At 40.6% G+C, this 17,591-nt stretch overlaps 1 protein-coding gene across 3 annotated transcripts in view; it reads right to left on the bottom strand.

Annotated features, from left to right (window-relative positions):
* Nucleotides 1-17,591, bottom strand: part of PLCH1 (phospholipase C eta 1) — a 109,314-nt gene that overhangs the window by 15,191 nt on the left and 76,532 nt on the right. For all 3 annotated transcript variants that reach the window (XM_018048620.1, XM_018048609.1, XM_018048614.1), the window contains exons 13-16: nucleotides 11,663-11,760; nucleotides 6,886-7,065; nucleotides 6,688-6,795; nucleotides 5,139-5,263 (exon numbers count right to left, since the gene is read on the bottom strand). In XM_018048620.1, coding sequence (XP_017904109.1) covers nucleotides 5,139-5,263; nucleotides 6,688-6,795; nucleotides 6,886-7,065; nucleotides 11,663-11,760 — 511 coding nt within the window. The remainder of the gene's footprint in view (nucleotides 1-5,138; nucleotides 5,264-6,687; nucleotides 6,796-6,885; nucleotides 7,066-11,662; nucleotides 11,761-17,591) is intronic.

Here is a 17,591-nt window from a genome sequence, read left to right as displayed (position 1 = left end):
CAAGGAGTTGGACACAACCGAGCGACTGAACTGAACTGAATAAATACGAATCCTGTTTTTAAGGAATTTAAGAGGTTTAATTTAATTAAATCTAAATTAAGGAATTAAGATGTCACAGAGAGTAGCACTGACATATATACACTATCATGTGTAAAATACATAGCTAGTGGGAAGCAGCTGCATAACACAGGGAGTTCAGCTTGGTGCTCTGTGATAACCTAGAGGCATGGAATGGGGGCGTGTGGGAGGCAGGGAGGAGATACGTGTATACTTATAGCTGAATCACATTTTTGTACAGCAGAAACCAACACAATGTTGTAAAGCAATCATCCTCCAATTAGGAAAAAAAATAGCAGCAGCCACCACAGGCTTGAAGGACAACTTCCAGCTTCAACACTGCTGGACTTGGGCAAATTGTGTAACATCTGTGCTTCAGTTTCCTCATCTGTAAACCTGAGAAAACAGTGTCTGCTTCATCAAAGCTGTAATCCAGGTGACATGCCAGGAGAATGGCGCTGAACAGTAGCAGCAAGAATAGGGAGAGATTCAGGAGGCAGAATGTCCAGGAGATAGTAACTGAGTAGATGTGGAGAGCAAAGAAAAGGTGAAAATTGAAGATGACAATTTTCTGATTGGGAGCAAGAAAAGTTATTTCACTCTCAGAGATAATGAATAATGGGAGAGATCACAGGCTGAAAATTCAATGAGCCAAGATGAGAGGAAAACTGTATTTTCATTTTCATTTTCCATAAAGCACAAATAGTAGAATATTAGTACTATAACTTTGTGTCTGACAGAAATCACAGGTGTTTAAGTCACATTATGGTCGTGACAGAAATCTCTGTGTCACCCATACTCATCTAATAGTTATTCAACCCCTCTCTAGATCCTGCTATTTACTGCACACATATTTGTATGTCAAAACTTGTTTCTAATATTGATAAGTGAATTTCAATATAATTAGCTTCCTAACGGAGAAGGCAATAGCAACCAACTCCAGTACTCTTGCCTGGAAAATCCCATGGACGGAGGAGCCTGGTAGGCTGCTGTCAATCGGGTCACTACAAGTCAGACACGACTGAGCGACTTCACTTTCAGCATTGGAGAAGGAAATGGCAACCCACTCAGTGTTCTTGCCTGGAGAATCCCAGGGATGGGGGAGCCTGGTGGGCTGCCATCTATGGGATTGCACAGAGTCAGACACGACTAAAGGGACTTCACAGCAGCAGCAGCAGCAGCTTCCTAAAGTGTCACTTTACCTGTTTATTGTATGCATTTAAAAACACTGAGAAAGTGCACAAAGGCTTCACCTGATAACATCTTTTTCTGTGGCTCAAGAAAGAGTTAAAATCTCCTGACAGAGAACCTCATGAGCCATGATAAAGAGGTCGGGTTTTATTTTAACTATAAAATAAAGATACTCTTACATTTAAAAGATTACTTTAATACCATAAACTATATATTAGAAAGATAAAGAGATAACTATGCAATGAAAAACATCTGGAAGAAACTCCCTTAGCCAAGTAACATTATCAGTCCTGGGATAAACTGACATAACGTGGCCCCTGATATGATGCACTGAGAAGGAAACACATTGCCCATGCAGCATTCCTGACAGATATGTGTATTCTGATTGTAACCATGCACAACTGCACTCATCTCACACGCTAGCAAAGTCATGCTCAAAATTCTCCAAACCAGGCTTCAACAGTACGTGAATCGTGAACTTCTAGATGCTCAAGCTGGATTTAGAAAAGGCAGAGGAACCAGAGATCAAATTGCCAACATCTGTTGGATCCTCAAAAATGCAAAAGAGTTCCAGAAAAACATCTACTTCTGCTTTATGGACTATGCCAAAGCCTTTGATTGTGTGGATCACAATAAACTGTGGAAAATGCTTCAAGAGATGGGACTACCAGACCACCTTACCTGCCTCCTGAGAAATCTGTATGCAGATCCAGAAGCAAAAGTTAGAACTGGGCATGAAACAACAGACTGGTTCCAAATCGGGAAAGGAGTATGTCAAGGCTGTATATTGTCACCCTGCTTATTTAACTTCTATGCAGAGTACATCATGAGAAATGCTAGACTGGATGAAGCACAAGCTAGAACCAAGTTTGCCAGGAAAAATATCAATAAGCTCAGATATGCAGATGACACCACCCTTATGGCAGAAAGCGAAGAAGAACTAAAGAGGCTCTTCATGGAAGTGAAAGAGGAGAGTGAAAAAGTTGGCTTAAAATTCAACATTCAGAAAAATAAGATCATGGAATCTGGTCCCATCACTTCATGGCAAATAGATGGGGAAACAATGGAAACAGTGACAGACCTTATTTTTTTGTGCTCCAAAATCAGTGGAGATGTTGACTGCAGCCATGAAATTCAAGGACACTTGCTCCTTGGAAGAAAAGCTATGACCAACATACACAGCATATTAAAAAGCAGAGACATTACTTGCCAACAAAGGTCCATCTAGTCAAAGCAACGGTTTTTCCAATAGTCATGTATGGGTGTGAGAGTTGGACTGTGGTGTTGGAGAAGACTCTTGAGAGTCCCTTGGACTGCAAGGAGGTCAAACCAGTCCATACTAAAGGAAATCAGTCCTGAATATTCACTGGAAGGGACTGATGCTGAAGCTGAAACTGCAGTGTTTTGGCCACCTGATGCGAAAGACCTGATGGACATGAGTTGGAAAAGACCCTGATGGACATGAGTTTGAATAATCTCCGGGAGTTGGTGATGGACAGGGAAGCTTGGTATGCTGTAGTCCATGGGGTCGCCAAGAGTCGGACACGACTGAGTGACTGAACTGAACTAAATCATGAACAATCAGGTAAATCCAAACTGAGAGACATTATGGACACAACTGGCTTGGACATTTAAAAATATCAATATAATGACAACAAAACTGGAAAATTGTTCCACATTTTAAAAGACCAAAGAGAAATGACAACTAAAAGCAATGTGTGATTCTTAATTGGATCCTGAATCTAAAAAGAAAAATAATAAAAGAACAATTTTGGGACAATGGGGTAAAACTGAATACATATTATCTTAGATAAAATTATTGTACCAACAAACTCCTGGGTGTAAGATAGGGTCAATGATGTACTTTACAACACAGAAAATACAGCCAATATTTTGCAATAATTGTAAACGGAAAGTAATCTTTCAAAACTGTATTTTAAAATCTTAAAAAGATGGATAAAGTTGTTCTGAAGGTCTAAAAGAAACAAAAAATAAAATAGCAGAAAAATATATTATTGTGCCAATATCTAATGACATGAGTGTAATGACTGTATTGCAGTTATATAGGATAACTTTGTTCTTTTTTAAAATTTAATTAATGAATTAATTTGGCTGTGCTGGGTATTCATTGCAGCATGCAGGATCTTTAGTTGTGGCATGTGGGATCCAGTTCCCTGACCAGGGGTCGAACCTGGACCCCTCCTATACTGAGAGCATGGAGTCTTAGCCAGTCAACCACCAGGAAAGTCTCAATCTTCTTGTCTTTAAGAGAGAAATGCCTGGACTTCCCTGGAGATCCATTGGCTAAGAATCCTTGCATCCAATGCAAGGTTCCATCCTTGGTCAGGGAACTAGATCCCACATGCTGCAACTAAAGATCTCAGAGGTTGTAACTAAGACCCGAAACAGCAAAATAAATATTAAAAATAAGTATATTTATTTATATTAAATTTTAAAAAGAGAGAGAAAAATGCTGACGTATTTAGGGGTTGGGGTCATGATGTTAACTTGCTCTCAAATAATTCTCCAAAGAAAAGCAAAGGTATACGTATGAGTGTGTGTGTGTGTGTGTGTGTGTGTGACACATATAATTAAACTTTGTTATATTTGCTTTACGTCTCCCTTTCAAGTGCATAACTGTATATGTATATTTACCATATACTCATTTACACACGAAAGGAAGACAGAGCGAAAGTAACAAAATTTAGTACGTTAATTGGTGAATCTAGATGCTGAAGATACAGTGTTCATTCTGCTATTCCTGCAGTTTTTCTAAGGACTGAAATTTTTCAAAGCAAAAAGCTTAGGGGAAATATAGGAAGTGAGTCTTCCCTTCTGCAGACAACAAAGAAAAAAGGGAAAGAAGAAGAAGTAAGGAGAAACTTTCTGATACTACCAACTTAACTATTCTTGCTGCTGAGAGAACAGAGTGGAAGTAGGGAGACCAGTGAGCTGAGAACCTACTGCAGCAGAAATGCCAAGAGCTGATGGTGGCTGAGATGAGGCCAGAGGCATTACAGATGACAGGGAAGACACGGCCCCACCTGCAGCTCTACTTCCCAAGAGGCAGGACATGGAGCCATCTGCTAAAGGTGAGAAAGTGATGGGAATATACGTATGAGAAGAGAAGAGGTTGACACTATCTGCTGCGGGAAATGTGACGGAGGGCTGATCAGGAGGAGCTGGGACGGCACTGCAGAACTCAGCAGAGATTAGAGACAGAGTTGATGGTGGGACCACTCAGAGCTATGTGGTTTCCCCATCGACATTCAAGATCCAGAAAGGATAGTTTAATAGGTGGGAGTGGCAGATAGCCTGAAGTGATGGACAACTCCTGAGAGGAAGGACATGAGCAGAGGAGGGGCTGACCGACAGAGAGGAAACAGAGGCCAAGAAGGCCAAGAGCAGGTACAGCGGGGATCATGGAGTGACCGCTCTGGAAAGGGCGAAGGCTGTGGCCACAGAGGGAGACACTGTAAAACATGCAACAGAAGCACAGCAAGGGAAGAGTGGCCTGTGACCAGGGAGCTGGTGGCCAATGTGTAGCAGACACGAGGGTCACAGCAGGTGAAAAATGCAGGGAGGGGAAGACATGCTCTTGTTCACTGTTTCTACTAATAACAAAATTGCTCCTTGCATCTCAATTTACCATTGCCAGTGTCCTTGGATTGTGAATTGAATTATATTGCACTCATGCCTCCAAAATAGATGATGAACTGCACTCCAGAAGGAACTGTGTGTACTCTGCCAGGAAGTCAGTTAATATCAGAGAAGCTGAGGTCAGGGCTCATTGACAAACACACACACGCATACCTCTACAGCACCCTCAGCTGAAATGTAAACACGATAAGATAATCACATAACTAACCACTTGGTCATACATGGCTTACCTCTCCTCGGTCTCCAAACATGGAATCTGGAGGTTTGGGGAGTTGTTGTCCACTGATCACTTTCAGGATGAGCTGTTTTTTGGGGTTGGCAGGAAGTGGATCACCTGAGAAAGGGTTGAAAGTACCTAAGACAAATAGAGGTTAAAATCTAAGGTTGGTAGCATGGAAATTACACGTACATATGCACACATGCTGAAGAAGGGAATGGCAACCCACTCCAGTATTCTCGCCTGGAGAATACCCAGGGACAGAGGAGCCTGGGATTTAAAGAATTAAATATACTGCACGGGGGGTTTAGTCACTCAGTCAGGTCCAACTCTTTGTAACCCCATGGACTGTAGCCTGCCAGGCTCCTCTGTCCATGGGGATTCTCCAGGCAAGAATACTGGAGTGGGTAGCCATGCCCTCCTCCAGGGGATCTTCCCAACCCAGAGATTGAATCCAGGTCTCCCGCATTGCAGGCAGATTCTTCACCATCTGAGCCACCAGGGAAGCCCATGAATACTAGAGTGGGTAGCCTATCCCTTCTCCAGGAGATCTTCCTGACCCAAGAATCGAACTGGGGTCTCCTGTATTACAGGCAGATTCCTTACCAGCTGAGCTACAGGGGAAGGCCAAACACCAGCCTACCAGGGAAGGCTACCGAATTATTAAACAGTGGTGACAAGAGTTATTTACATTCCAAGTTGATACAGCCACTATGGAAGACAATATGGTGATTCCTTAAAAATCTAGGAATAAAATTACCATATGACCCAACAATCCCAATACTGGGCATAAACACTGAAAAAACCATAACTGAAAAAGACCCATGTATCCCAATGTTCACTGCAGCACTATTTACAGCAGCCAGGACATGGAAGCAACCTAGATGCCCATGGACAGATGAGTGGGTAAAGAATATGTGGTACATATACACAGTGGAATATTACTCAGCTATTAACAAGGAACACATTTCAGTCAGTGCTAATGAGGTGGATGAACCTAGAGCCTATTATACAGAGTGAAGTAAGTCAGAAAGGGAAAAACAAATATACTGTATATTAACACATATACATGGAATCTAGAAAGATGGTACTGATGAACCTATTTGTATGGCAGCAGTGGAGATGCAGACACAGAAAACAGACTTACGGACAGGGTAGAGGGGACAGGAAGGAGAGGGTGGGACAAACAGAAACAGGATCATGGAAACATACGCACTAACATATGTAAAATGGGATAACCAACAGGAATTTGCTATATAACTCAGGGAACACAAACCTGGGCTCTGTGACATCCTAGAGGGCTGGGATGAGGTGGGAGGTGTGAGGGAGGGGACCTATGGCTGATCCATGTTGATGTATGGGTGGAAACCAACAAAATATTGCAATTAACCTTCGATTAAAAATAACTATTTTTTAAAAAGTTCTTTATTTACATTCCAATACTTAATTTTTCTCATTTTAAAAAATCATGTTGCAAAACACTGAGGCACTCTGCTTTCCCGAGTGCTCCTTCAGTAAATGTCTCTTGCTTTCAGAGATACGACTATGAATTTAACACACACCTTTGCACATCTGCTGGGGTTTGAGAACGTAGCCGCAGTTGCCGTTTGTCTTGAATTTGGCTCGATTTAACTGCATCATTCGCCCTTCAGACTGGTAGTTCAGTGCCACTGTGCAAGTTCAAAGTTTAAGAGAATTAGGTAACATAGCAGCCTAGACTCAGACCCTCGGAGAACTGCTCCTCCCAGAGGTATACACACCTAGCTGGCAACCTGCGTTCCAGTAGGGCAGAGGGTTGAAGTTACTGGAATCGATGCGGTAGGCGGAGGGATAAATCCTCGTGAGCTGCTTTTGGTTATAAATCATGAACTGCTCTGATTTCTGCTGAACCACTTGATGTGCTCTTGTTTCACTAAAGGATAACACATTTCCTGTGGTTCCTAACGCAGGTTTTAACAAAGAAAACAGAAATGTGAAAACTGCAGCAAAGAAAACACCACTCATGCAAGATCCTGAGTTCGATTACACCAATAATAAAGGGCAGAACGAAAGAGCGAATTCAACCAGAAGAGGCTCAGCTCCCGAGCAAGAAAGATCTATAAAATTCCACTCCCAGGACTCTTTTACCATTTCAAATCAGAGCTTTGCATCTTGTTCAGGTAACTGTCTATTTTTGAATCCCATATTCTCTCAAGAGCATTCTCTTATCTCCTTACTTCATGTTGATCTGGCTAGTAGGAAGAGGGCAGAGAGGGAACATTTTCTAGGTGCCTGATTCAAACAGAATAGCTTTGCCAGAGAGCAAGACACCTATGGATAAATAAAACTATCTATGCAACTCATTCCTGATAAAAGGGAGACAATCATGGAAGGCATCATTTAGAAAGCACAGTGTGAAACACATTCAGTGACTGCATTTGACGCTTAAGAAAATAAAGGGAAAAGAGTAATTCCAAAACAGGAAAATTGGGTTTTAAAGTTGATTTGAAAAGAATCTTGAAGCCAGTCAAAACCTGTTTGGGAGAAAGGAATAATAATGGAAAAAGAATTCAAAAGAATATTATAAAGAATATCCACCTAGTCAGGTTTATAAATAATGGGAAAAAATGGGAGGTAAAAAAAAAAAAACAACAACAGGAAGCTGATATTAAAGTTTCTGGTTGGAGCATCATCAGAAAGGGATAATCTAGGGCCAACGATGCTACAAGTTAGGGGGTCATGATGGAGTAAACCTCCAAATATTTAATATCCTACCCCTTTCTCCCAATTCTGTCTTTTTGTGCCACACATCTAGAATGCCCCACCACTCCTACTTCTTCAGTAAATATCCATACCTCATCCCTAAAATGACCACCCAATCTCATCTGGACCTGTTGGAAGAGACCAGCCTAAACTTCCCCAGAGTCTCATTTTCATTCCAGTGTGTGCTCTGAACCCAGACTGAAGGACATGGCCCATGAACCAGAGTTGAATTACTGTTTTACTGGACCTGAACTAGATCCAGGCTGTACAAATTAATTTGTGCACAGTCTCCCAGGGCCCCTGTGGTCCTCGGGGTTGTACAGTCTTAGATAGTAAATACTGCCCAAATTGACTAGCAACTACATTCTAGAGTTGGAACTTGAAACAGTCACAAATACAAGTGAGAGGCAAAGAAATTAGAGAATTACAGTGTTTAATTTGATGATTTCCTGCATACAGACTCCTTATCATATATATCTTATTGACATAACTTTTTAGCAAGGTTACATATCTCAAGCATACTAAAAATGATCATACTTGTAGGTGTTGATGAGGAATACTTTGAACATAATAAAAGAAAATATAGTCTTTGTGACAAACCACCTTCAGATGTAACAGCACTAAAATTAGTACACTCTTTCCTCTCTCTATATAAATTAGGCACACCACATCATCAGTAAGATGACCTTGCTAATTAGGAACATGTCAATTAGTATATTAATAGAGCTGAGTTGTTTTGCATTAGGATAAACCATGCATTCATTATCTATTACTTATTTTGTGGTATAGATACACACACAAACACACAAGACAAAAATAGGTGATGTTCAAGAACTAAACAATCCTCAATATTATTTTCCATTACACTAATGGGATTATGATTTCCTGAGGCATGCAGTAGAAATTATTTCTATGAACCAAATATACCTCTAACTCCATTAAAATACTCCTCAAGTTTATTTTCTAGCTGCAGGTAGTTATTGGCTTCCCTTGTAGCTCAGTCAGTAAAAAATCTGCCTGCAATGCAGGAGACCTGGGTTTGATTCCTGGGTTGGGAAGATTCCCTGGAGAAGGGAATGGCAACCCACTCCAGTATTCTTGCCTGGAGAATCCCATGGACAGAAGAGCCTAGTGGGCTACAGTCCATGGGGTCCCAAAGAGTAAGACATGACTGAGCAACTACATCACCACTACCCGGCCATTATTATAAGAATATGACATTCAGGTATCACCTCATACTGGTCAGAATGGTCATCATCAGAAAGTCTACAAATAATAAATGCTGGAGACAGTGTGGAGAAAATGGAACCTTCTACACTATTGCTGGGAATGCAAACTGTAGCAGCCACTATATTAAAAAGTGTGGAGTTTCCTTAAAAAACTAAACAGAGAACTACCATATGATCCAGCAATCCCACTACTAGGCATATATTCAGATAACACAAAAACTCTAATTCAAAAAGACACATGCATCTTGATGTTCATAGCAGCACTATTTACAATAGCTAAGGCATGGGAGCAACTTAAATGTCCATCCACACATAAATGGATAAAGAAGATGTGGTGTGTTTGTGTGTGTGTGTGTGTGTGTATATACATACATACATCCATACACACACACACACAACAGAAAACTCAGCCATAATAAAGAATAAAATAATGCCATTTGCAGCAATACGGATGAACCTAAAGATTATCATACTAAGTAAAGTAAGTGAGACAAAGACAGACAAATACTACATGATATGATTTGCATGTGAAATCTGAAGTATGACACAAATGAACCCATTTACACAATAGAAATAGACTCGCAAACACAGAAAACAAAACTACGGTTACAAAAGAGGAAAGAGGAGGGATACATTAGGAGTTTGGGATTAATACATACAACTACTAATGGAAACAGTGACAGAATTTACTTTCTTGGGCTCCAAAATCACTGCAGATGGTGACTGCAACTATGAAATTAAAAGACGCTTGTTCCTTGGAAGAAAGTGAAAGTGTTAGTCACTCAGTCAAGTCCGATTCTTTATGACTCTCATAGACTGTAGCCCGCTAGTCTCTGTCCATGGAATTTTCCAGGCAAGAATACTGGAGTGGGTTGCCATGCCCTCCTCCAGGGGATCTTCCCACCCCAGGGATTAAACCCAGGTCTCCTGCATTGCAGGCAGATTCCTTACTGTCTGAGCCACTAGGGAAGTATCTTGGAAGAAAAGCTATGACAAACCTACACAGCATATTAAAAAGTGGAAACATTACTTTGCCAACAAAGATCCACATAGTCAAAGGTATGGTTTTTCCAGTAGTCATGTACGGATGTGAGAGTTGGACCATAAAGAAGGCTGAATACCAAAGAACTGATGCTTTTGAACTGTGGTGTTGGAGAAGACTCTTGAGAGTCCCTTAGACTGTAAGGAGATCAAACCAGTCAATCCTAAAAGAAATCAGTCGTAAATATTCATTGAAAGGACTGATGTGAAGGTTCAGTACTTTGGCCACCTGATGCAAGAGCTGACTCATTAGAAAAGACCCTTATGCTGGGAAACATTGAAGGCAGGAGGAGAAGGGGATGACAGAAGATGAGATGGTTGGATGGCATCACCAACTCGATGGACATGAGTTTGAGCAAGTTCCAGGAGATGGTGAAGGACAGGGAAGCCTGGTGTGCTACAGTCCATGGAGTCACAGAGTCAGACATGACTAAGAAACTGAACAAAAACAAGAACAAAATACATAAAATAAACAACAAGGCCCTCCTGTGTGGCACAAGGGACTAAATCCAACATCTTGTAATAACTTGTAATGGAAAAGAATCTAGAAAAAAAGAAGGTTCACTTTCTCAGAAGTCTACAGGTTCTCATCACACACGAAGTTCAATTTTTCTTAATAATTGTCATCATCTGCAGAAGGATTCAACACCAAAGGGAAGAAAATCTTCAGATAAAAAAATATACACTTGTAGAATAGGGGAAGAAAAAACAAAGATCTGAGGAAAAATCCTGGAGGTTGTGAAGACATGAGACTCAGCACAATGTTGTTTCAGCGCTGCTGAGGCATGAGAATGGGAGACTCTGATGTAATTTTCACTTCCAGTGAAACTACAATTATACTGAAAACCCACATGTTCATAGTGTATCTTCATAAGCACTCAACAACTGGACAAAACACAAGTGAGAAGCGAAGAGGCTAAGGAGAAAGTGCAGCCAGCAGGAAGTCAGGGTAAGAAGAGTTGTGACTAGGATTTCTCAGTTCCACATATGGCAATTGATGGGTAAAAAAACTGTGAAAGAGCCAATGCTTTAGAAATTTCTGCCCTTTTTGTTAAAATTACAATCTGTGGGTTAAATTATTTTCACCAAGGTCAAAACTCTCAATGAGAAAATATGGGGCGTTTCAGGATGTTATTTTTGCCAATTAATTTCCTCTTTCTTCTAGTCATTCACACTTGGAATGGCCATCTGTGATCTGACCATCAAACTAGGTCAAGTGTCCATAGTCTAAACACAGGGAAGACCTTGCTCTGATCCATCTGCCTTTTTAATAATAAAGTCCTCCTCTGCCCTGCAGGAAATGTCTCTGACCTCTAGCCAGTTAGGCAAACAAAGTGATCAATAGAGCGCTCCCTGTGAGCTAAGCATTGTTCCCAGCAATCAGTTTCCTGAAGCTCAGGCTCAAGTTGGATTCTATGCAGTTCCAGAAATGTGTCCTGATGATTCGATTAACAAAAGTTTAATTAACAATTGACAAAGAAAGGTCAGGAGTGTTTATCCAGAAGTGAAAACACTCAGGCCTTACCATCATCCACAATGTCCTGGGCTGCCACAGAGTTTGTGTACACAACCAAATCAGAGAGCTCTCGACACAGCTTCATGGTTTTCCTTCGGCGGCCCAACCTGTAAAACACACCCAGGACTCATGACGTTTTAGAGCTAGAAGAAGTTTGGGCTTTTGGTTACTCCACCTTCCCTACCTGCTCTGATGGAGCCAGGATTAGAACCTAAACGTGATTTTTAGTTCAGTACTGTCTCCACCACAACACTCTACTCATGTGGCTTTATTCACTGTTCAGCCAGATTTTATCCACACTCTCTTCTCCTGAATTTATAAGTTCTGTTGTGAAGGGCCGGATTCCTACCATTTCCCAACTGTGGAGTAACACCAGAGTTTACCAAGGAATCACCCTACTTTGGCAGAAGGAGAACCTGGCTAGACTAAAAAGCATATTATACATCTAAGAGTCCCTTGGACTGCAAGGAGATCAAACCAGTCAATCCTAAAGGAAATGAACCCTGAATACACATTGGAAGGACTGATGCTGAAGCTGAAGCCCCAATACTCTGGCCACCTGCTGCAAAAAGCTGACTCATTGGAAAAGACCATGATGCTGGGAAAGATTGACGGCAGGAGGAGAAGCGGGCAACAGAGGATGAAATGGTTGGATGGCATCACCAACTCAATGGACATGAGTTTGAGCAAACTCCAGGAGATAGTGAAGGACAGAAAAGCCTGGTGTATGGTAATCCATGGGGTCACAAATAGTCAGACACGAATTAGTGACTAAACAATAATACATCTAACAAGAAACACACCAAACTTTCCATAGTCATTATCTTCTAGAGGTATATTTATAGTAATTTTGATTTTCTTCTTTATGCCTTTTCTATTAATATATTCAACTTTTTTAAGATAAACATCACTTACTCTTTCTATATATCTATACAGTATAAATCCTATAAACCACTCCTAGCATTTCTTTTCCTCCACAACTTTACAAATTCTACCACTTGCTCTTTGCCTCAGTAAAATTCTTCACAGAATACCACATTCCCTTTACAGAAGTACTTTTCTCCTCCCAGAAAACATATAATCATTAAAAACTTCAGTCCTCACCAAATATACACAAATGGCCAAAAAGAAGATGCAAACCAAACTAAAATGAGATACCCCTTCATGTCTACTAGGTTGGCTGTAACCAAAAGGGAGGGTAATAATGTGTGTTGGCAAGGATGAGGAGAAATTGGAATGTTCACACACTACTGGAGAATTTTAAATGGCTCAGTTGCTGCGCCAATATAGTTTGGCAGTCCAAAAAATGAAACAGTTACCATGTGACTCAGCAATTCTACTTTTAACTAATACCCAAGAGAAATTAAAACCTATATTTACAGAAAAACTTAGAAATGAATGTTCATAGCAGTATTATCTATAATAGCTAGAACGTAAAAACAACCCAAGTATCCTTTAGCTAGTGAACAAATAAAGTGCAATATATTCGTACAATGGAATATTATTCAACAATAAAAATGATGACGTACTGATGCATTCTACAACATGGATGAATCTTGGAAATATTATACTAAGTAAAAGAAATCAGACAAAAATGGGCCAAATATGGTAGAATTCCATTTATAGGTAATGTCCAGAAAAGGCAAATTTATAGAGACAAAAAGCAGATTAGTCGGGGGACTTTGCTGGTGGTCCAGTGGTAAGACTCTACACTCCCAACACAGGAGGCGCAAGGTTGATCCCTGGTCTTGGGACTAAGATCCCCACATGCCACAGGGTGCAGCCCCAAATAAGTAGATTAGTTGGTATCAGGGGCTGGGGGAGAGAGGGATGGGAAATCTCTGCTAATGGCAGAGTTTCTTTTTGGTGTGGTGAAAATGTTCTGGAATTAGATAGTGATGATATAGACTTATTCACTGTGTTAATATTTACTGAGCACCTAATGGAGAGAAAATAGTAAACAAATCAGACAAAAGTTATTATCATAATGATATTTATAAACATTCAACAAAAGAATTAAGGTCAAAATGTGTCAATAACTCATTTGAGAAAGAAGACATGAATACAAACAGGAATAAAAATCAATGGGAAGAAAGAGTCCATGTTCCTCCTTTACTATGTGATTAGGAAATTCTGTAGCCATAGGTGAAAAATCTGGTTTTGTGAAAGCAAATGATCATAAATGAATGTGAGGGAAGCCGTGCCTAGAAATGACAAGTAAAGCCCCCAAGACACTCCATATTACAGAGAATTTCTACATACAGTTTGCTTTTTTTAATCCTTATCTAAAAATTGAGTTAGTTTATTGAAGTCCCAAAAGGCTACAATCATAGCTGCTTGGGCCTTGGTAGCTATTACAAGCAAATTTCTAACTGATTTAAGTGAAGCATGGAACATGACTTTATGTGATAGCTTCCCTGGCTATTGGGCTTCCCAGGTGGCACTAGCAGTAAAGAACCCACCTGCCAAAATAGGAGACATAAGAGATGCAGGTTTGATCCCTATATTGGAAGCTGATTCGGAGTTGAGCCTTTGTCAAGCTTATATTTGAGAACATTCACAGCAGAGGTCTCCTGGAAAGTGACTCTATTCTCTATATATGCTTTAGTGTAACTATTTATACATATTGGATTTTCTGTACCCTAAGGGTAAGGTCCATACACATCTTTGCCCTTACTAATTAGCTACTATCTTATATATGGACATTTTGTTGAAGTGAGGCTCAAATACAAAACTGAATTCAACACTGATTCTTTCCTACAGGACCTCTATGCGTCCAATTTTGTTTTAGTCTTTCAATAAAGCCATGGGTGTGTGTGTGGATGTGCACATGTTTGTATATCTGTCTATCTATTTATGAAGCATATAATTTATATTCCTTTGTGAGACTTACTGTATATATAAACTTCCAGAAAATCCTATATCAAATCATGTATCACAATTTGGGTTCTAAAATTATGATCATTTTACTCATCCCAAATTCTACTGGTAATTAAATAGCAGGCCTCCCTGGTGGTCGGTGGTAAAGAATCCGCCTGCCAATTCAGAAGACGTGGGTTTGATCCCAGAGTCAGGAAGACCCTCTGGAGGAGGAAATGGCAGCTCACCCCATTATTCTTGCCTGGAGCACCCCATGAACAGAGGAGCCCAGTGGGCTACAGTCCATGGGGTCACAAGAGTCAGACATGACTTAGTGACTGAACAACAAATAATAAAGCAGCAGCTGATATTTTTGAGCACTTAGTTAATTGGGGTAGGGCTCATCAGGCTAAACAGTTGAAGTCCTTTAATCCTTAAAGTGAGCCTATGAAATAGATACAAATGAGGAGCCTACATGCCCCATGTAAAAGTTGGAGGAACAAGAGTTTGAAGTCTGGCTGATTTCAGATTCCTGGCTCTTCTCATGTGCTTATCATCTGTCTTCTACTTCAATCTCCTGTAAAGCTCCTCTGTGCTAGTTCATGTCGCCCTTCTCCTCTGAAAATACCTTTTACCTGAAAGATGTCACAGTTCAGATCATTTCAGTTGCTCAGTCGTGTCCAACTCTTTGTGACCCATGGACTGCAGCAAACCAGGTGTCCTTGTCCATCACCAACTGCCGAAGTTTACTCAAACTCATGCCCATTAAGTCGGTGATGCCATCCAACAATCTCATCCTCTGTCATCCCCTTCTCCTCCCACCTTCAATCTTTCCCAGCATCAGGGTCTTTTCAAATAAGTCAGTTCTTCGCATCAGGTGGCCAAAGTATGGGAGTTTCAGCTTGAACATCAATCCTTCTGATGAATATTCAGGACTGATTTCCCTTCGGATGGACTGGTTGGATCTCCTTGCAGTCCAAGGGACTCTCAAGAGTCTTCTCCAACACCATAGTTCAAAAGCATCAATTCTTCGGTGCTCAGCTTTCTTTATAGTCCTACTCTCACATCCATACATGACCACTGGAAAAACCATAGTTTTGACTAGATGGACCTTTGTTGGCAAAATAACATCTCTGCTTTTTAATATGTTGTCTAGGTTAGTCATAACTTTTCTTCCAAGGAGTAAGTGTCTTTTAATTTCATGGCTGCAATCACCATCTGCACTGATTTTGGAGTCGAAAAAGTAAAGTCTGCCACTGTTTCCACTGTTTCCCCTTCTATTTGCCATGAAGTGATAGGACCGGATGCCATGATCTATGTTTCCTGAATGTTGAGCTTTAAGCCAAATTTTTCACTCTCCTCTTTCACTTTCATCAAGGGGCTCTTTAGTTCCTCTTCACTTTCTGCCAGAAGGGTGATGTCATCTGCATATCTGAGGTTATTGATATTTCTCCCGGCAATCTTGATTCCAGCTTGTGCTTCATCCAGCCTAGTGTTTCTCATGATGTACTCTGCATAGAAGTTAAATAAGCAGGATGACAATATACAGCCTTGATGTACTCCTTTTCCTATTTGGAACCAGTCTGTTGTTCCATGTCCAGTTCTAACTGTTGCTTCCTGACTTGCATACAGATTTCTCAAGAGGCAGGTCATCTCTGAGGTCATCTCAAGAGGCCTATCTCTTTCAGAATTTTCCACAGTTTATTGTGATCCACACAGTCAAAGGCTTTGGCCTATTGATAAAGCAGAAGTAGATGGTTTTCTGGAACTCTTGCTTTTTCGATGATCCAGTGGGTATTTGATCTCTGGTTCCTCTGCCTTTGCTAAATTCAGCTTCAACATCTGGAAGTTCACAGTTCACATAATGTTTAAACCTGGTTTGGAGAATTTTGAGCATTACTCTGCTAGCGTGTGAGATGAGTGCAATTGTGCAGTAGTTTGAGCATTCTTTGGCATTGCCTTTCTTTGGGATTGGAATGAAATCCAGTCCTGTGGCCACTGCTGAGTTTTCCAAATTTGCTGGCATATTGAGTGCTACACTTTCACAGCATCATCTTTCAGGATTTGAAATAGCTCAACTGGAATTCCATCACCTCCACTAGCTTTGTTTGTAGCGATGCTTCCTAAAGCCCACTTGACTTCACATTCTAGGATGTCTGGCTCTAGGTGAGCGAACATAGCATCGTGAATTATCTGGGTCATTAAGATCTTTTTTGTACAGTTCTTCTGTGCATTCTTGCCACCTCTTCTTAAATCTTCTTCTGTTAGGTTCATACAATTTCTGTCCTTTATTGAGCTCATCTTTGCATGAAATGTTCCCTTGGTATCTCTAATTTTCTTGAAGAGATCTCTAGTCTTTCCCATTCTATTATTTTCCTCTATTCCTTTGCACTGATCACTAGAAAAGCTTTCTTACCTCTCCTTGCTATTCTTTGGAACTCTGCATTCAAATGGGTATATCTTTCCTTTTCTCCTTTGCTTTTTGCATCTCTTCTTTTCACAGTTATTTGTAAGGGCTCCTCAGATAGCCATTTTGCTTTTTTGCATTTCTTTTTCTTGGGGATGGTCTTGCTCCCTTTCTCCTGTACAATGCCATGAACCTCTGTCTATAATTCATCTGGCAGTCTACCAGATCTAGTTCCTTAAATCTATTTCTCACTTCCACTGTATAATCGTGAGGGATTTGATTTAGGTCATATCTGCATGGTCTAGTGTTTGTCCGTACTTTCTTCAATTTAAGTCTGAATTTGGCAATAAGGAGATCATGATCGGAGCCATAGTCAGCTCCCAGTCTTGTTTTTGCTGACTGTATAGAGCTTCTCCATCTTTGGCTGCAAATAATATAGTCAATCTGATTTCAGTATTGACCATCTGGTGATGTCCATGTGTAGAGTCTTCTCTTGTGTTGTTGGAAGAGGGTATTTGCTATGATGAGTGCGTTCTCTTGGCAAAACTCTGTTAGCCTTTGACCTGCTTCATTCTGTACTCCAAGGCCAAATTTGCCTGTTACTCCAGGTGTTTCTTGACTTCCTCCTTTTGCATTCCAGTCCCCTATAATGAAAAGGACATCTTTTTTCTT

The sequence above is a fragment of the Capra hircus genome, chromosome 1, assembly GCF_001704415.2.
Source record: "Capra hircus breed San Clemente chromosome 1, ASM170441v1, whole genome shotgun sequence".
NCBI classification, from domain to species: domain Eukaryota; kingdom Metazoa; phylum Chordata; class Mammalia; order Artiodactyla; family Bovidae; genus Capra; species Capra hircus.
The sequence above is the reverse complement of the archived record's forward strand: the minus strand, read 5'-3'. Positions and strand labels throughout refer to the sequence as shown.